General features: G+C 33.9%; 1 protein-coding gene and 1 long non-coding RNA gene across 3 annotated transcripts; both read right to left on the bottom strand.

Annotated features, from left to right (window-relative positions):
- Positions 1-2,618: 2,618 nt before the first annotated feature.
- On the bottom strand, positions 2,619-4,300 carry LOC113702921 (probable 6-phosphogluconolactonase 4, chloroplastic). The gene is made up of 4 exons (XM_072061097.1): positions 4,296-4,300; positions 4,152-4,187; positions 3,889-4,024; positions 2,619-3,301 (listed from the first exon to the last, which is right to left on the bottom strand). Exons 1-4 carry the CDS (start codon positions 4,298-4,300, stop codon positions 2,843-2,845), a joined length of 636 nt encoding a protein of 211 aa, XP_071917198.1. The 3' UTR covers positions 2,619-2,842.
- A 4,745-nt stretch (positions 4,301-9,045) lies between these two features.
- LOC140012516 (uncharacterized) lies at positions 9,046-16,856 on the bottom strand. Of its 2 annotated transcripts, XR_011819673.1 has the most exons (4): positions 16,427-16,856; positions 11,388-11,442; positions 9,424-10,331; positions 9,046-9,351 (listed from the first exon to the last, which is right to left on the bottom strand). It is a non-coding gene; the product is annotated as an uncharacterized lncRNA (long non-coding RNA). The 2 variants fall into 2 exon arrangements; XR_011819674.1 differs by lacking the exon at positions 11,388-11,442.
- Between the last annotated feature and the right edge of the window lie 4,975 nt (positions 16,857-21,831).

A 21,831-nucleotide genomic window follows, 5' to 3' on the forward strand; every position in this document is an offset into this window, starting at 1 on the left:
CATTTGTGGAAGCTACTTCACTAATCACCCCCTTTGTAGTATAACTTTTGTTTTTCATCACAAATTAAGAATTTTCTCTATATATCGGTCTCTGAAATGAGATCTAAACCATCGAACTTCCTCAGGAGATCTCTAGCCAGTCAATTACAGCTCGAAAATGCAGCATTAAGAAGAAATGGGACAAAAGCTGATACTATTTACTTTGGTTGTGATTGTTTCATGTAAGCCTCTCTCTCTCCTGCATGTACACACAAATTAACTCAAAATTTTCTACATCCCCTTAAAAGATAAAAGTTCTTTCGTGTATATCTTTGTAAAACTTGGGTTTGTTTGATAAAGTTGAAGTATGAAATCTGAATTCTGAATTCTAAAAATTAAGTGCTGAAAGTATAAGTTGCTAAATTATTTAAATTATATATATTTGATAGCCAATTGAATCATAATACTGAATTAAAATATCGCACAAATATTATGATTATATGTTTTAAAAAAATTTGCATTTATTGTGTATTTGGAGAAAGAGAAAAATATGCATGTCAGAGAGAGAGAGAGAGAGAGAGAATAATAAAATAATTTAAAAATGGTGTTTAAGTTGTGTATTTTGTGTGTAAAAGAGTGTGTGCGCGTGTGTGTCTATGTGTGTGTTGAACATTAAAAAAAAAAAAAACATGTACCATATGCAATAACAATATGAGAGTGTGTTATGTGTATCAGAGATATACTATATATAGTCAATTTAGAAGATTCACTAAAAATTTTAAACACAACTTAAGCAATACTTAATACATTAAGTTGTAAGACAATTCTATCATCAAACATGCTAAATTGAAAAAGTTCTGAATGAGTTAATTTTCAGCACTAAATAGAGTTATTAAACAGGCCCTTAGACTTCGACCCTCCTAAGATTTTAGAAATCATTTTATATCCCCTTAAGATAATAAAAGCTCCCAATTACATCCTTTTAAATGTTAGACTTCCTTCCCCAGCTTTTTACAAGAACGTAAAAGCGCTCCCTTCACCTCAACCTCCAGCGTCACCACTGCACACAAACACCCTAAGCATGCATGGGCACGTTGACTTTTGGACTTCAATAACTATTGAGACCTAATCACCATTATTAAACTTAATATTATTCATTCTTAAATTGTTAAATCTTATCGAAATTTATTCATAACTCCTTACTTTTGAAAAATTTATTGTGAAGCCATAGAAACTACTCATGCTCTTAAGGACATTGGATCTTTAAAATTGTTTGAAGTCTCAACCATTAACATTTAGATATCTTTTGAAGGCACCAAATAATATAGTAAAATGCGAACAACATATAAACGATTTGACATGTTAACCAATATAATTGGCATAATTTATATATTAGGGTAATGTTATTTGCACTTCTCTTATGTTATTTGCACTCCCACTATTCCATTTTCATCTTAATGAGACCATATTAACCCTACCGTAATTTCTTTTCCTACCCTATCTTGTGTTCACATGCAAGGAATTGGGCACAATTGTCGTGCGTGTCCAAAAGATACAAAAATTTAACTTTTGCTTTTCTTTTTTTAATCTACGTAACTATTTTTTAAATTTATTTTCATATTCTTATTTCAATTTCAAATTTGCAGATTTTTTATGAGCACAATTGAGGTTCCATTGCATCATTTGGATACTAGATGTTGTTATGCTTTTGTTGAAATATATCAGAAAGCTTCACTCCCTCTATGGCTGCTATATGAGCTATTCGTAGTAGATTTTTTGAAATATTAGTGTCTTATTTATGAGAGATTGTAGTTATACTCAGTTTTTGGTCATATTTGAAGTTTGGGATTTATTTATTTATTTTGGAATTGAAGTTTGGAATCTGTTCATATTACATTGCTAAATTGATCTTTGGCATCATATAATTTCATGAAGTTTTGTAGAAAAATACATAATGCATGTTAGTGACAATTTTAGTGTGTAATGGAATAATTAATTGGTTTTAGAATGTAAGAGAAAATCTAATAAAGTTAACTTATAGGCAAGGAGAAGAAATTAGAAAGGGGTAATTAATTTGGTCTTATCAAAATAAAAATGGGATAGTGGAAGTACAAATAACATATGGAAGCTTCAAGAGTCCTACCAGCTGAAGCTGAAGCTGAAGCTGAAGCTTGAATAACAACTCTGGAGTCAACTTTAACTAATATTGGAGAACTTTGCCCTTTCCCTAAATCCTCTTCTTTCGAGTAGGTGTCAAGTGTTCCCAATGATAAAGCATGTGAATAAATAACCTGCAGTGCCATTTTTAAGTGTGATATGTAATTTTCTTGATTTCGTTTTCCTATTTTTGTGTTTTTACTTCAAATAGAAATTCACAACAAACAGACATTTAGATAATTACGTAGAAGACACATTGTTTTAGAGTCACATAAAAGGCAAACCAATATTACGCCAATGATCTGTTATCCTTCGTGTGAAATGCGCAGTTCATTCTTTTCCTATCACTTAGCACATCGAGAGAACCGCAAATATGTCCAAAGTGTACGAGTAAACAAAATCATACTATCATCAGCAAGCATGAAAAACTTCCCAAGAAACTTTGTCATAAGATCTCACCTTTGACGCAGGTAAAACATAGATAGCGTTTGAAGCCGTAGAGTCTTATCTTATTAAGAATTGCACTGCAGAAATAGGGATAATCCCAAAAGTCGTTGCAGCCTATGATAGACCAGAATCAATACTAGATTACTGGATACAATTATTAAAGAAAAATGATGGACGGCATAAATGGCAGTAGAACCATAATTAATATTACATAATGCTTTGAAGTAAAAGATGGATAAAGGATGCGCCAGCTGATGCTTCAAAGTTGTGAAGCAGCATCATTGTCCAAAAACCAGGTGAGAAGCCCCTGTGCAGAAACTTCAGAAGCGGGCAAATCTGAGTCGGGATTCTCCAGGACGTCTTTCACGGCACCGGCTAAATCAGCCCCAGTTACCACCATTGCAATCTCTGACGAAGAATTGATCACCGGGAAGGTTAAAGTGATTCTTGGTGGAGGTGGCTTTGGGGAGTCTGTAATATAGGTTACCCAGCGCTTCTTCTCGTATCGCTGAGGACGATTAGGGAATAGAGAAGCCACATGGCCGTCCGGTCCCATGCCGACGAGCATGAGATCGAAACTGGGGAAACCACTAGCATCTGACAATGGTAGGATCCTTCTGTCGACCAAATCCCGGAGACGAGCCTCGTAATCTTCTGCTGCACCCTCAGGTGACAGCTTGTCGTTGATAGCATAAATTTGATTATTTGGAATGGTTACCTGAATTAATACATGAAGATATGCGGAAACGAAAAAACAACGGAAGAATAGTGTCAATGTTGTCATATGAAGATATGAATGTTATGGACCTAATTTTCAAAGCTTAGAAACTACTCTTAACCAATAATTCCTGAGTCTATATATGGTAATTGTATATCCTTACCCTATAGTATAGGGTATTTCTAGCCCTAATTTTCAGACACTTTCTAGAATCTTTAAAATCCAAGCGATATAAGTAAAGATTGATATAAAGTTTTATATACATATTTGTAACATTCAAATTTAACTTGCTTGTGATACTACTAAGATTGATGGTAAACATAACTACCTTAACATTTGATATTGTTTAGTATCAGTTGCAAATTAAGGAATTAAAAGTTCTGAATTCAAATCCCTCTACCCCTCATTTCTTAAGTTTCATTCCTCTCCTACTAAAAAAAAATTAAAAAAAAAGGTTCTTCAGTACCATTTAGTACTAGATAAAAAAAATAGATTTTTTGGTATCCTATGCAAAAATAATGACTAATTACTTTCTTTTCAAAATTACTATGCATGTATATTGCGGAGGAAATTTAATAAGATGTTACGTATTTAAGTAGTCCATCCCAGGCAAGTTTGTAATTGCTATCCTTGCTGTCCAGAGGAACCACCCTCTCATCCAACCAAAATATGCTCCATTTTGGCCAATCCACTGATTCCTTGTAAGGGGCCCGAGTTAGATACCTGTTGTATTGATATTAAAATTAATCAGGCAATCAATATGTAAAAACTGTACTCTATTAAACACGAAAGAAGGTAACATTAATTTCTTGCTGGCATGCTTTGACAGATTTAAATGATTCTTTCGTACTGTTGATTTGCCTCATAGTATCGATGAGGCTGCCTCCTGAGAGGACCACATTGAAAGAACCTGGGTTAAAAACATAAAAGCCCCCTGTGGTATAGCTATTACACATAAAAACCCCTCGTAGTTTCAAATCATGCCTATCGGTACCCCATGGTTTGAAAGAAAGTGCATTTTCGACGGAAATCGTTAATGAAAACGGAGGTCAGTGAAAAGACATAAATGCCCTAACGATATAAGCGAAAAATTGCTGAAGGAATTAGTCAGTTTGCTGAGACAGAACGATCGAAGAGAGAAACAAAGAAAAAGCCCTAGAGAGAGAGAGAGAGACAATTATCAGCCAAATTCCCGATTGTTATAGCAATCAAACTCCGACAGCGACAGGAACTACAAGGAAGTGAAGATTTGCTGAAAAAATCGAAGAAAAATGGGTTTGTATGCCGTCCCTCATCTATTTCGATTTGGGGTTTGGGGTAGTTTGGGATTTTTATTGTGATTTACTGGTTTCATACTACATTTTAAGGTCATTATTTAACAAAAATAAGGTTTTTGATATATATATTAATGTTGTTAATGAATTTAAGGTTTTCGAGAATTTAAGGTTTTCGAAGTATGCCCTACATTTGCTATTTTGATTATCAATTGGCAAATTTGTTAGGATATTGTGTTTGGTTGACTACGAAAAAGAAAAGCCTTATAATCTGGAGTTGTTAGCGGACATTCTTAGTTGCTGAATCTGAATATGTGATTGTCTTTGAATCTCAGTCAACTAAGTTGTTCGTCTTTGAATCTGTTGTACTATCGAATTAGAGTAGTTGGCAGAAGACTGAATCTGTCCAAATTTGTATCGTTATCAGTTTTCAGGAGTTAATGAAAACATGTTGTAGTCAAATGTGGTCCCCCATCTCATGTATAATGAATTATTTGTTCTGGATCTGTTGTATTATGTTAGCTTTTTGTATAATTGTGAAAGATAAATTACTGAAAAATGAGTACTTTATTGTTTGTCATGCAATAGCAAAGGAGAACAGCAAGGATAAAGTAGACATAAAGGTGTACTTTGGTGGAAAATTCAAAGAAAAACCAAGGCTCCACTACACGGGAACCCACATGGCCATTTTCAAAGAAAGAGTTGAAGATAAGGTAGACATAGTGAGTTTGTGCAGAATGTTTAAGAAAGTAGATGAAGGAGCAACGAGAGTAACGTTTTGGTTTTGTGCCCCCTTTGTTGATTTGGATGGTGGCCTACATCCAATTAGAAACAATGATGATATTAAATTGATGAATTTGGCATATGAGGGGACACCAGAAAGACTAATTTATGCTTGTAGTGGGGATGAACCATTTGAAAAAGAGCCTGAAGATGGTGGGGTCAATGATGGTACATCTACAAAGGAAACATCCAGCAACACAACAATAAAAAAGAAAGGCAGTGATACAAAGGATGGTGGGGTAGCTATAGTTACTACAGGGACAGATACAAGTACTGATGATAATGAAGAGCCAGAATGGTTAAAAGAGGGGTTGGAAACAATAGAAGATGAGGACATATTTGCACTCAAGAAAGATGCCGCAGGAGACAACAACCAGACCAATATAACTAGTGGAGGCAACAACCAAAAAGCTGATGGAGACAAGGACAAAGCTGATGGGGCCACTGTTTCAGCAAGACTCCCTCTGCACGTATTCTCATTTGCTGAGAATAAAGATGAAAAAAGTGCTGCTAAAAGTGCGGATGCAAGGAAGAAAAAGACAAGTAAAACCAAGCAATCAAAAGGGCCTGATGTGATTCAGAAAATTCCACCAACTATTTCAACTCAAATACCATCACAAATTCCATCAGAAGATGAAGCTGTTAGAACTGAAAAAGACCCTTCAACAGTTGGAGATCCAGATTTGAGAGCAGGCATACAACAAGAAGTGAATGATGATGTCGTTGAAGAGAATTGGCAGGAACCAGTGATTTCGGATGAGGACTTGCTGGATGCAAAAAGATGTGATGGTAGAGAAGATGATGATTGCCTTGACTTTAATCCTGAAGTTGAGTTTAAGAAGCCAAACTTTGAGCTGAAAGTGGGGCAGAAGTTTACTAATTTCAGAGTGTTCAGATTTGTGTTGCGTGAATGGCTAGTCAGAGAAGGATATGAAGTTACTTGGGTGAAAAACTACTCCAAGAAAATTATTGCCAAGTGTGCGAAAGGCTGTACATGGAGGATTCGTGCAACACCAATTCAATTTGAATCAACCTTTCAAATAAAGTCATTGAAGGGTGAGCATGTGTGTGCTCGAGAGTATCAAAACAAGCATGCAACAGCTGCATATTTGAGCATCAAGTATCAAGATAAGATCAGGGATAATCCAAGAGGTGATTTGATGGGGCTGAAGAATGACATCAGGAGAGACTTAATGATCAATGTTTCAATTGCTAAGGTCGGCAGAGCTAAGCGTAAGGCAAAGGATCTGATGCTTGGTACGGACATGGAGCAGTATCAGAAACTTTGGAGTTATGCAGCGACAGTCCGAGACACAAATCCTGGAAGTACTATCAAGATTCAGATGGACAGACCAACTGAAGGTTCAAATGGGACATTTGAAAGATTATATTATTGCTTGCATGCATGCAAGCAGGGTTTTCTTGATGGTTGTAGACCAATAATTGGTCTAGATGACTGTTTTCTTAAAACAGCATTTGGTGGCCAATTACTGTCTGCTCTTGGGAGAGATGGCAACGACAACATGGTGCCAATAGCAGTTGCAGTGGTTGAGGTAGAGAGGTATGACTCCTGGAAATGGTTTTTGGAGTTGTTAATGGCTGATTTGGGCATGGGAAAGGATAACATTCCTTGGACATTTATCTCAGATAGACAGAAAGGGCTAGTACATGCTGTGAATGAACTTTTTCCAGATTCGGAACATAGATTCTGCTTGAGACATATGTACCAAAATTTCAACCAAAAGTTCAAAGGAAAGGAAATGAAAGACATGTTCTGGGCTGCTGCAAGTGTTGGCAATGAAAAGGAATGGAAGGTGGCAATGAATGACTTGGAAAAGGCAAACAAAGAAGCTGCTGAATGGCTGAACCGGATTCCACCAACTCTGTGGAGTAGATCACATTTTAGAGGAAGTAGTAAGTGTGACATTCTAGTGAACAACCTAAATGAGTCATTCAACAATTATATATTAGAAGCAAGAGAGTTACCAATCATTGGGATGCTTGAATGGATAAGGAGGAAGCTGATGCATAGAATTCAAACAAAAAGATCTGGAATGCAAAAGTTTCATGGACAAATCTGTCCAAATATAGCAGAAAAGATTGATAAGAATCAAAGGTTGAGCCGGACATTTGTTGCGACATGGGACGGACATCAGAAATATGAGATAGATTGTGGTCCGAGAAAATGTGTGGTGGTTGATTTGCATGAATGGACTTGTACCTGTGGTTATTTTCAACTAACAGGTTATCCTTGTGCCCATGCATGTGCTGCAATAGGAGTGTGTAGATTACCTATAAACGATTATGTTCATGCTTGCTACATTAGAGTAGAATATCTGAAGACATATGCACACACTATCACACCTGTTCCAAGTGATACCTACTGGATAACATGTGAACAAGAGGGCTTAAACCCCCCTGCAGTTAGGAGAATGCCTGGCAGACCAAAGAAGATGCGTCAAAGAGCACAAGATGAGCCTAAGAAGGGGCAAATATCTACTAGAAAGGGTCTATCTGTGCATTGCAAGAGGTGTTTTCAACCAAATCATAACTCACGGACGTGCAAGAATCCCATTCACCCTAACTCCAAATTTTACAAGGTAATCTTTCATTGTACACTTAAATGGCATTGTTACAGCATTTGTATTTATTATTACTAATGTTAAATGCTCTTTGTAGGCACCTGAAGCAAGTGTTACAGCTTCCATGCAATCACAGCCAATTGTTGAGTCATCTACTGAACCACAGTCATTTACTGAAGAGGCTGCTGCAACCGGGACTACTACAAAGACAAGCACTAAGGCTCGGAAGGTGTACACTCCTTCCATAACATTCACTGGTTGAAAGACTTATCAGTTCAGTGGGACATTTCTAAATTGTCTTTTTGTTTTAATTTCAGTCTGTAGCTGGTACAAACCAAGGGTGTAGCAGGGCTGATGACACCACTGCACCAACAAAAAGAGCTCTGGCTCGTACTGTTACTGATGTCCTGCAGAAGTTAAGGCCAAAGAGAGCAAAAGCTGTCCAGCCTTAATTACTTGCCTAATATTTGCCTATCTGTATTTAGACTTTCATTTTGGAATATTACGTCTGGTTGTAATGATGCCTGCAGAATTATTGGTTGCCTGCAGAATGTCTGGAAATCTTTTGTCTAATTTTTTGTACACTTGACTTGGCAGTAGTTGCCACTATTTGGTTGTACCTTTTGAATGAAGTTCTCTGTGCAGCCAGGTTATTTTACAGAAATTTTCCACCAAGTGCTAAACCTTTTGTCTGTAATGGCACTTCGTGCCTCTTTGATCACTAGTTATTTTACAGGTTATTGAACGTCTGGAAATATTTTGTCTGTAAAGGCACGAATAATGGCACTTCGTGCCTCTTTTATTTTTTCTGTTCATTTTTCTAAAACATTTGCTGCTTATGAGTATTCTATTCAAAGTTTTAAGTTACAACATTTTGAAAGCAGTTGAAACAGTCGAATTATACTTCATCAAGAAAGCGTAGCATTACAAGGTTCTAGCTGAAACAGCCAAATGATCAGCTTTAGCAACTCCATACAACTGGCTACCAAATTCCACAGTCTTATTTGGTAGATATCAACAACAGTAAAATAGAAAAAACAGATACCATAACACAACCTCTAACTAGCAATTTTAAGTTCTTGAACTCATTATCCAAATTTTCCAGTTTTGAGAGCACGCCATCCACATAGGAATGTTCTGCAACAGGTTGGCTCACAAACTGATTTTCCCGATCTGGTTCATCTCTGTAAATGGGAATACACCAAGAAAAGAACCTACATTCATCTTTTTCACACACAAAATATAACATTCCCTTTGATGGCTTTTCCGACTCAACAATCTTTAGTTTCGCCTTCCTTCGACAATTACACATCTTGTACTGGTATCGAAGATCTCTAGCTCCGTTTCCCCCACTGCCTGGTCGAGAGCTTGAGGAAGACATCATCGTACGGTTTCTTAATTATTCCTTTCACTATTTACACAAACAAAAATATAGAGCTCATTATAAGAATTTATTGATATTCCAAATGGTTAAAGGTTTTACCTTTTGAAACTTGCACTTAAGGAGGCACAAGCCTGCAGATTTTCCTCCTGAGGCACGAGAGCTTGAAGAAACCTTCGGTCAAAGAAGCTGGGTTTCTCCAAAGTCCGACGAAAATGATTGGAAATCAAGTTTTATTAAGTTGTCAAGGGCACAAGAGGAATATCAGCTCAAACTTTGAGTTAAAAACCATTTTTCGAAGTAACCACGCTCTTTTTCAGCGCGTGGTTCATAATCGCGTTTTCATTAACGATTTCCGTCGAAAATGCACTTTCTTTCAAACCATGAGGTACCGATAGGCATGATTTGAAACTACGAGGGGTTTTTATGTGTAATAGCTATACCACAGGGGGCTTTTATGTTTTTAACCCAAAGAACCTTTTTCTTTGATAAATCTTTCGGAGAGATCGGCAATCTATCTGGCCAGGGCCACTGCGACACCATCCTCGGTGTAGAATTTTAGGACGGTCCTATTTCCGATTTCACAAGCCATCTCAGCTGCCCTTGATCCGACACTTTTAGTTGTTTTAGCTTTGCTGAAAAGTGGATTAGGCTTGCAACTTGCTGCTCATTGCAGAGATTGGATGTACTTATAACAGCAAAATTTTTGGATCACCAGCCTAAATTTTTCCACATGGGAAATGAAGGAAAGAAAGCTCTGCAAGTAAAGAGTTATCAGTAGCAGCCATTATTTGACATAGATTTTTCTACATGGAAAAGTGAAGGAGAGAAATCTTTGCAATTAGATAGTTATCAGTAGCCGCCACGTGTGATTTGTTCTAATACGTTTATATACCGTTACGCCGCCACACAAGAGTGAGCATTCGTTTTTGTTGTTTCGTTATCGTATACGCTACCGTCTCTGTCACGCCCCTAGTCGCATGTGCCAGTCACGCAACATTCGCCGTATCCTTGAATTCCACCCAAGAGTACAAGGCAATATTAAATTAGACTAAAACTTAGAAAGTAGTAAATAGCATAACTAAATATAGTGCGGTACAAATCTTAAATAAAAGGTAGTCTACGAGTATCCAATAAATTCGTATATTTATTTTCTAGATGAGACAACGGGAAAAGATATTAAATAAAATAACAGCCAAAAGCAGTTAGACTGCTATTTTCTATCCACTTAGACCTACTAAAAATCATTCTCTGGTCTTTGATGTAAACCAACTCATACTCTTCACAATATGCAAAAGTAGTAAAAATTGGGATGGCCGATAAATCATTCAATAGGTAGCGCCTACCACTCTGTTGGACCATGCAATCATACCTTTACATATACATACATACATACATACATACATACATACATATATATATGTATCAAATTATTTGCACACCATTCACATGTATAATTATTGACAATAATGTTTTTCGTAAAACAGTCAGTAATAATGAGTGACACAACAATTTATAAACATTTTATTCATAACCGTACATGAAAACCATAAAGTTATAAATCATTTCATACCAACTCATAATAAGTACATGCAATGACCGACTTCTGAATACTCAATCTAGAGATTAAACCCTTTTAGGTGAGCGACCAATAGATTTCATGACTATCGATTGGTCTCATTATATATATATATGTCAATCGGTCGGATTCTATACCAAACTACCCTGACTTTATCAATCGGCCGGACTCTATACCAGGTTACCATAACCTTTAGATAAGACTATAGCCCCTACCGTCTATTCCATGACTATTTTGATCTTTACTTAACATAAATTCATTTCACACGTCACATACATAGTCTTTGATTTCACAAAAGATACCACTCATATTGTATATAATAACATATCAAAATACTTCAAATAATTCACATGATGCATCTTTATATAGTAAAAATAGAACTTGCATAAATACTCAAGTAAATTTCAAATTGACACATCAAAATAAGATTTGTAATAAAAATTTCGCTTTGATTTTTTGAAATCCCAGAAGAGTAAGTATCACCTACCTTTGTCTGACTGCTCAAGTGGGACTACCTTAGATCTTTTAAACTTGTGTCGTACCTATCAAATGTATACGTATCCTAATTAGTTGATATTTCTTATAGATATATAAATATACAAAACTCTAAACAACTCTAAGATTCATGTCTAGATCATTATCTGAAGTCTAGAAGAGTTTCCTAAATTGGAAAGTTTCATAAATTGGAAAGTTTCTATTCTTGGAAAGTTTCCTAATTTGGAAAGTTCCCTTTTTTCTTATGTAAAGTTTCCTAACTCATAAATAATTGTTTATAATCATATTTATTATCTTGACTATTATTTACTATATATATTTTTTATTATTTTATTTGTTATTATTGTTATTGTCTTTATCAATACTATTTTATTTTATTTTCATTCATATATATATATATATATGTTAATTAGTTATTATTATCTTTTGTTTTATTTCCATTTTTGCACATGTATATGTATTATTATTATTCATGTATATACGAATGTATATTTATTTACCATTACAATTATTATCTTAGCCTTGTATTTATATTTATATTTTCGTTTATATCCTTGATTTATTTCATCCATATTTATATTATCATCGTCATCATCATTTTAAGCATTTGTTTAAAAATCTAAAACTTATCTTACATTGTATAAATTAATCTAATAATGTTAGATTAAAATGTCCTAGACTTCTACTTAAATATTTGTGTTAATTACATTTACCTCCCTTAAGATTTGACCAAATAACGAATCGATCCCGGAGATTTGGACAAATAACAGTCCATCCCTTTGAATAACCAGACATTTAACAATCACCCATCTGCTGTTAAGAGACGTTAGTGATTCTACTTGACATCAGGAAAAAGAAAACTTGGAATGATGAAATTGCCTTTATTGTATCCAACTGTCATCAAGATTAATAATAGTTTCGAAAACACCCTTTTCATTAAAAATATATATATAATATTGGGATTATAATTCTTTGTCATTCACATCCCAATCATGTTTGATTTGCCTACCTTTATCTGTACAAAAAGAGAGAAGAAAAAGACTTCCCCATTTTTTTCCAAGTTTAACGAGCAAAAAGGTTCGATTTGTGATACTCTGTTCTTATAATAGAAGAAAGTCATAAAGAACTGGTGTTTTATTGGAAAACTTATTTTTATTTTATCCGATAAATAAATTTGTTAATGAAAAAATGGGTACACTGTTCTTATAATGGAGGAAAGCCATAAAGAACTGGTCTTTTATGGGAAAGTGATACTTTACAGAAAGTGACCGTAATTTGGTTTACGAAATTACCCCAAACCAAAATTTAGAATGAATTTGTTTGTTTTGAAAGTTGTATAACGGTCGTTAAATTTCAAATATCCCTTCCTTAAACTTCAAAATCTACAAAGTCTCATATTTTTGTTAAATACAAAACCTACAAGTTTTCCTTCCGTAAAAATATTAATGTAACACTTTTTCAATTTTAGTTACAAATATTTATGTATTTAACATAAATTAAATTATTCAGAATAAAATGCCCATAAAGAGCCAATACTTTACTCATCTAATGGATGAAAGCCATAAATAATTAATCATACTTTATGGGTCATTTTTTTTTTGAATATTTAATTTATCTTAAATAGATAAATTGTAAGTACATATTGTTAAAGTGATAAAGTCGCTATTTGTATTGTTTCCCGCCTAAATGCTAAAATTGTAAGTACATATTTCTATTTTTATATCTTTAAAATTTGATGGAAATCAATAAGGGTTGTTCAGACTTTTGGCTATTTCTGTTCCATATAACTGACAAACTTAACGTGGGAGAGTAATTTGTTATTTGTCCAAATCTTAGGGATTAATTCGTTATTTGGTCAAACCTCAAGGGAGGTAAATGTAATTTACCCTAAATATTTTAAACTTAATTAATTAAGCATAAGCTTGAATAACTAAATCTTTAAAGCCCAAAATTATTTTAGATTAGTTTTTGAAGTTTAATACGATGATAATCTATAAAAGATGGGTTGGTTATATCTAAAATTTATCTATTAAACATTCAGTAAACCCATACTATATTTTTGGCCCAAGTATAGTTGCCACTTTTTTTTCGGATTTGAATAATAACGGCCCAAGTTCCTTATGCCCAAGCATTTCCTTATTTCTCCTAGTCATAGTCCGATTCCTCTTCACACTTGGCCCAGCATCCAACTCAACAAGCCCACACATACCCAACTACATCTTGACCCAAACCATTTCCTTCCAGATCCGACCCTCAAGATCGACCCGGTTCATTAACCCATCAATTAGCGGGTCATCTTCTTCCCCATTTTTTCCCTTAACAGAAATTTTTTTTCCATTGGCCGCCCTTCATGCCTGGCTTGGTATGAGAGGAGGGTCTTGCTCTTTTTTTTTTTTCTTCTTGCATTGCTGAAGAAGCTTCAGCAACGATGCAACTCTTCTTTTTTTTTTTTTCAAACTTTCCATAGAAATGGGTTTAGACTCTATTTCATCCCATAATTAAAATTTAACACACTATTCCTACTAATCTGAACAAGAATCTTCCTAAATTTCTCATACAGGCATATACATATCATAATATATACATATACATAAAATTTTTAAAATAATTCATGAAATTAACAAGAGTTAAAAGAAAAAGTTTTAACGTGTGTTCAGAAGTTATAGGTCTAGATGCTTAGTTGCCTCCTTATTCGACGGCGACGTCTTCTTCTTCTTCTCTATTTTCAAATGGTTCTTATTCTAAGGGAAGGCAGATAATGAGAATTAGGAACGATGTTATTTCTTTTAATTGTTTTGATAAGTGTTTTAAATTTCTAATAACCATCCACTACATGGTGGTTACGTGGGTTGAGGATTTTAGCTTATCCTATTTTATCTCCTCCTTAACCCCCAATTACCTTTTAACATTCTCTACCAATTTTTTTACTTTTTTCCCATAGAAAATTACCAATTAATTAATGAGCAAAAAATAAAAATTGAATATAACAATAAAAAAAATATGGGTGTTACAGTCTCCCACAGTGAAGGAACCTTTCTCCTTATTGAGAGCGATCACCAATATATGCAATATACTTGTTTTAAAACAAAACTTTCCTAAAGAAAGTGTATATACTTGTGGTTTTTTTCCGGTTAATCAGCAACATCTATACACTTATCTCACTCTAATATCCAAACAGAGGTCTAACTAGGTCACGAAGTGTTAGAAGGAAACAAATCCATCTCTAGACGAAAGGATGCACTATTGTACACCTTTTGATCAATTTAATTACAGGTGCAGAGATTTGACCTCATGACATGCAACTAGAAATACATTATATGCTTTTTATTACATTAGAGCTCAAAACAGGAGAGGCATATGAAATTCAAAACCTAAGGGGCTGCAAGTGAATTATCAATAACCACAGGGGAGATAACCAAAATTATCCATCTTTTAAGTAAGTTGTTTTTATTTTATTTTTATTTTCTCCTCTTTCTCTTTTCTGATCAAACCATACAAAATTTTACATCCACAAAGTCAAATTTTCAATCAATTTTTAGCTATTATCATAAAGAAATAATAAAAATCGAATAGTGTCTTGGACACGCTTTTAGGACTTAAAATTAGTGATAAATACAGTAATAACATGATCTATCATTTAAAAATTTTCAATCCATCACAAACCTAACTAAGGGTTGACAGACAAGTATCGTGATTAGTACCACCTCTTCCTTATTCAGTACCTATATATGTTCTATTGGAGATAGGGGTTACTTTTAGTTGATGTAACCCATCTACTTATTAAATGTCATGCTAGCTCATTGCTTTGTCATCAAGTTTTTAAATTTTTAAATTTTTTTTGTCCTAAAATTATGATGGTAAGATTCATTAGGTTATAGATAAGGTTTACTCTTAATTATCTCTAATTAAAGTAATAACAAAAAAAGGCATTGTCAATACAGTTAGACTAACATATACTATGTTGCTTCTATATGAGAAGTAGTAGACCTCATCTACTGTGATGTGTGAGACATCTAAATTAATATATGTGTGCTTGATAGGATGATTAAGTTCACTAAATTGATCTGCATAGAGACATCCTTTAAGTGCAAAAAGATTAATCTCTAAGTGACATTTGTGTAAGTGATCTTTAGACTTAAAGTTATTATAATATCTTGAGTACGGACAGTTATATTTTATTTGTTATATGATTGCTCCTGTAACAGGTAATGCTCACAACATTAGCAAATTGGTATATACATGAAGTATAGAAAGATGATGAATAACCTATAAGGATTTAACAACTCTTATGGAATAAGACTATTGACAGGTGTTGGGTCTGTGCAATAATAAAAACCTACTCAAATAAAGTTAATTTTTGTAAATAGTGGTAAGTAGGGACGAATCCACAGGGATTGGGTGTAACTGTTTCTTTTCAAATTCACAGTAACCAGGGGGTGTTTTTGTGCAAAAGATGACAAACAAAGAAAATCTAAGAAACTACTAAAAATTAAATAACAATCTACTAAAATCAAATGAGTGATAATTAAGAATCTAGCCAAGAAATAACTTCAGCAATGGTTCACCTAATTGGTCATCGATGCAAAGCCAATTCCAATTATTTACTAATAAATAAGTTATAACTGTCAAACAAGCGATGACAGTCAACCCCTCCTTATTGCGTCGGTGATTAAGGTACGCCCGTTAATCACTACTCTAATTGAAAAAAAATCTCAGGTACGCCCGTGAAATTTAATTCCCCAATTGCCTTACTTATTAAAAGAGCTCTATTCTAACCAAATAACGCACTACCAGGGTTATTTCAGATTAGCTCGCGTATCCCCCTGACACAAATCTAATCATGCCAGTCATCACTATTTCAAGGCAATTAAACAATTACAGATTTAATGCCCTAATTGACAATAGATTATCAAGTTAACTAATTATCTAGATTCAAGACAATCAATTAATTAAATAATCATAAATACTGGAATCAAGGGATAGGCGAATACCAATAAATAAAAAAAAAAGATAAAATTAAATCGATCTCACAATTCTTAGGCGAACCAAAGCCTCCGCTGTTCCTTGACTAGAGTGATGAAATTAGTTCATCCTTGATGAACGAAGCTCACAGGAAATCGAAGCAAGAGCTGCGGCCATCAGTTGGAAAATGAATGAATGCAATTCGGTATATTCAATAAGGAAAGCAAGCTACAGGAGGCAATTGATTGTTTTTTGCTTCCTCTGGCATACGGAGGAAAAGATACTACTCAAAAGCTAAAAGGGAAATCAAGTCCCAAGCTACGCTACAAGACGAAAAACTAAAGAAGAACAAGAAGATAGTGCTAATCCCCCGCAATCTCAATTCCTATCTATTGCCCTCTGTCCCAATTGCGGCGGCCTTTGCAGACCGCCGAAGGTTTTCATTTTTTTCTCCTTTCGTTCTTTTTCTTTCTTTTTAATGCTGTCTTCGTGCAAATCACCAAAAAGGGGTCGCATCCTCTTGTTCCAAAAATGCCCCTAGATGCCTGTTACTTGAACTTTTTTTGATGGCTGTCAAATTGGCATTGGTTATGGTATTTTCGTTCTACTCCCTGAAATAAATGCAAATTACGAAAAGTGAGTAGAATCTAACAATTAATCCACATCAGGTCAGGTAATAGGGGAAATTAATAATAAAATAAATGATAGAATTGCAACCTATCAACTATAAGAGTTATCTCATGTCAGGTCACCTGTAGAAGTATAACTCAGAATTCTTATCGCTAAAAATGGAAGAGTTTTAGAAAGTGTTTATAAATATTTCTTCATTGGAGTTATATTTTGATACAAGAAATGAATATTAATCACATAGTGGAATAGGTATAACTTATTCCAAAATTAATGTGAGATAACTGCAGTAAAGGATATTAATTACACGGTAAATATTTGCTGAAAGGCGAAATCATCCACTTAACTTTTTTCATTATTTAAGTGGTTATGCTGCATTGTTAAATGCCAATGTTGATCTACAAAAATGAGGTACATCATTCCAGTCCGTGCCCTAAGTCCCTCAAATTGACGCAAACATCACCGTACCCCACGAATGTGACTATTCTTACCTTGTTTCGTATAATTTTGGGACCAGTCCATCCTAAATATTGTATTTCCAAGGAATTCTGGGACCAGTCTATCCTAATTAAATTATTGTGCTTCCTGGTCCATCTAAATTATTGTGCCTCAAACGAAATTTTGGGCCAGTCCTTCGTGAATTTTTGGAAGCCAGTCTCTCCTAGGAGTTCCGGGTTTGAGTAGAATGTCCATGCAAATTTAGTCACGTGTTAATTTCCTCAATTTGTCGATTAATGCTACTCTCTACCTTTATTGTAGTGATGGTTGCTAAAGTAATATATTTGACTTTTTTTAGGATGGCAATAATCAAGGTATATCTATAGGAGGAGCTAAATTCTTAGTACTCACTTAAAACAAAAATTCATGGTACTCCTCCCTCTTGTATTCAGACATTCGATATGGTCAAAACTTGTATCCAGTATTGAAAATTGCACAAGGTTTGGATTAGAATTGAAAGAGTAAATTTTATTAAAAAGTACAATGTTAATACTTTAATGTTCGATAGGAGATTATTTGAAATGTTATTTAGAATACTTATTATAGTATTTTTTGTGATATGTATGATAAAAATATGTATGGGAGATAAAAAAAATTTATTGAAAAGATAAAAATATATTTTGAAAAATGTATTTATAATACAAGCAAACACTTTTTTTAGCAAATAATGCCTATCGAAACACACCCACATTGGTTTTTTTCTTTTTCTTTTCTTTATTATAATTGTTGTTCTTATTTTTTATAAGCAAGTGATTTTTCTTTTTTTTTTCCCCTCCCTCTCTTTTGGGAACAATGGATGTAAAGTTTTACATGCACAAGAGATCGATTTTCAATGGATTTTCAAAAGTTTATATAATGAGTTTGATAACAAAAGAATCTAATCCCCGTAGGACCTACAAATTTTTAAAAAAATGTTGTTTGCATTATATATTTCAACTTGAGAACTAGGGGACGGAACCATCAAACTCATTCAGAAGATCTCTAGCCAGTCATTAAGAACCAAAGAAGCTGATAGGTTTTACTTGTGATTGCTTATAGCTGATCTCTCTCTCTCTCTCTCTCTCTCTCAAAAGCATGCACGCACAAATACACTAGGAGATGAACAAACAATAACTCGAGACCCTATAATCATTATTAAGTTTAATCTTATTTATTCTACAATTGCTTTTTCCTCTTGGATAAAGTTAGTATATATATATATATATATATAGTAATAGTGTATACACAAGTGAAGCGAGATGAATGACAAATAATCATAATTTAAACTTCAATATTATGTTTTACACTGATATATGCACTATTAATTAGTATAGTAGATACAAAATTTAAGGGTGTATTTGGATTGCAATATTTTAAAGAAAAATTACTACATTTTCTGCGGACACATTTTTCAATTACCTTTTTATTTCACATATATCAAATCGCTACAATAATTTTTTTACAAAAAATCCAGAAAAATGCAATCCAAACAAAGCCTAAGTTTCATGGGTCACGCAACATTACATCATCATTTGGGACCAAAATTTAAATTTCGGGCATCATACCACATCACATCATCATTTGAGTCCCGCTCTTCTCATGGAAGGAAAAATAAAAGGGATAATTTCACAAACCTCCCCTCAAGTTTTGGAAATTACACCTAGTTCCCTTGCTTTTACTATTGAGGTAACAAAATAGGTCCATCAGGCTAGATTTTTCATCAAATACCCTAAATTACCCTTGTTCTATAAAAAAACAAAAGAATACTAGTTTCCTCAACCCTTTTTTCCAAATTTGCAACAACACCACTAGGTCCACCACCAAGCAAACACTTCAAATTCCAACACAAAATCTAATTATTTCCAAACATGCGACAAACCTACTAAGCAAATAGTTTGAACAGTTCAAGAATTTCAACGACTCCAAAAATCCCAACATATGTCTTGTAATATCATCCCAGCCTAAATGTTTTTGAAAAATCAATTCTCCCTTGATAACCAACAACTAACTCACACTCTAAATTTCAATTCAATACCTAGCACTGTCGCAAAATAAATAATAATCTAACCTACCACCACCAGTAGAATAATACTCCGAGCTCCATAGAAATATATATTAACATTGTAAAACAGAATAAAGCCATCCATAACAAAACCACAACCAACAATATTAATTAAGTAAAGAAAATCAAATACATTTATTAACATCCTATACATGTTTTCAGGATAATAATCAACCCAACAATTTTCCCTATAATCCCTCATCTTCCATGCGTTTTAGTTATCAATTGCATTATTTATTTCTTTATCATCACTACAAACATATTCATTTCATTTTAATTGACAGTGAAATCTGCTTCAGCAAGTAAAATAGAGCCATATTCATCAAGTAAACAATGATGGTTATGCTATAGTAGGTCATCATTAAGATAAACAGAGATGTGGATATAGAGAAAAAGTAAAAGGAAAGGAAAGGCAAAGAGATAATAAGAGAAAGGAAGAAAGAATCGTTGCTTACAAGAGTGAAAGAAAGGAAGAAAGAAAGAATGGTGTTGATGGAGAATAGAAGAGATAGGGTTTCTTTTTCTTGGTTTTATTTAATCCTTGCATTGTATTGTGAATTATGTATTAAGTGAAGGACATTATAGTCATATTATCACACCAAGGGAGGTTAGTGTAATTTTTTAAACTTAAAGGGAGCCGAGTGAAATTGTAAAAATCTCAGGTGAGGTTTGTGAAATTATTCCAAAATAAAAATGAAATTATTGTTGTCTATCGAACCTTTCCCACAAAATGATAGATTTGTTTAAAATTACATTGCCATGTTATCAAGCGGGTTCCACCGCCACATCACATCAGATGTGAATGATATATATGGCGCTTTATCTTTCGCGCCAGAGGAGCTGCCCTCTTATCCAACGAAAATATACACGATTTTGTGCATTTTGCACACAGCGTAACTTTATTTGTACAATGTGTAACTTTAGAACAAATTTTTGTGGACCCCACACTCGTTATTAAAAACGAAGCACAAGAAATGATCTAGATCGTACATTTTCTTGGGGCCAAAATCTGGCCGTGAACAGCTCAGGAGCGGTCCATCTGATGACCGCTCCTGCCCCTTATCCAAATATACTCCATTTTGGCCAATGCAACTGTGTTGTCGGATAGGAGATTATTTAGAATAATTTTTTTATATAAAATATTGTAGCAATTTTTAATGAAATTAAATATATTCCATTCTGGCCGATGCGATTGTGTGGCACTTTTTTGATATGACACCTGTAAAGTAAAAATATGATTAAAAGTATATTTATAATACAAAAAATAAATTGATGTAAATAACTTGCTATCCAAAACAATTGGTGGTGAGAGCCCGAGTGTTAGATACGTATCCATATCAACATTAATGAAGCAATCAATACATAAAAATGGAACCATCATGTTGTACTACATTAAAATGTAAGAAGATATCAATATTCATTTCTTTTTCTTGGGGGTAGGTGACAACATTAATTTCTTGCTTGCATGCTTTGCTAGATTTTAAATGACTCTTCCATATTGTTGATTATATGCCACATATATATAGTATGGATAAGGGTACCTACTGAGAGGACCACAGTGAAAGAACCTTTTTTTTTTGTTAAATCCATCAACTTTTGCAAATTTCCATCGATGGCTTTTTAATCTTGCATGTAAAAATCTATAACAAAAGTAGTATATGTCGTTCGTGAATTAGTCTGCAATTTTTTTTAAGAGTGCCCCCTTAATTCTACTATTTTTACCTGTCTTACCCAGCAAATCTCAAATTCTGGTTTCACCAATGCCCACAAACACATTAAAGAGGCACGGACTTGCATGTTGACTTCGGTGTTCAATAACTATTGAGACCTAAACATCATTATTAAGCTTAATTTTATTTAATCTTAAATTGCTAAATCTTTTCAAATTTTACTCGTAACAACTCCTTACTTTTGAAAATTTTTGTGTGAAGACTTCAATAACTATTAAGACCTAATCTTAGTTGATGTAGCTCATCTACTTATTAAATGTAATGCTAACTCGTTGCTTTGATGTAGCTCATCTACTTATATTTTTGTGTGCATGGAAACCAAACCATTGGAACTACATTATTCCGATATATTTACTCACAGTAAAAAAATTTTGAATCCATCACAAACCTGACTAGGATTGACGCAGAGGTTTTCGTCTTAATTAGTGCCACTTGTTTCTTGTTCAGAATGGTTGATGGGGTTTATTTTCAGTGGATATAGCCCATGTGATATATACTGCGAAGCATCAACTACGAATTTATAATTATTGAAAGTGCAGAAAGGAAGCAACCACACTTTTCTGCCCTATATATACCGC

Source organism: Coffea arabica, chromosome 8e, assembly GCF_036785885.1.
Source record: "Coffea arabica cultivar ET-39 chromosome 8e, Coffea Arabica ET-39 HiFi, whole genome shotgun sequence".
Taxonomy (NCBI): domain Eukaryota; kingdom Viridiplantae; phylum Streptophyta; class Magnoliopsida; order Gentianales; family Rubiaceae; genus Coffea; species Coffea arabica.

Coding starts and splice junctions, on each gene's coding strand:
- LOC113702921 (XM_072061097.1), bottom strand. Junction 4,025..4,151: donor TACTATGAGGCAAATCAACA/GTACGAAAGAAT, acceptor TCAATACAACAG/GTATCTAACTCGGGCCCCTT. Junction 3,302..3,888: donor GGGATGGACTACTTAAATAC/GTAACATCTTAT, acceptor GTATTAATTCAG/GTAACCATTCCAAATAATCA.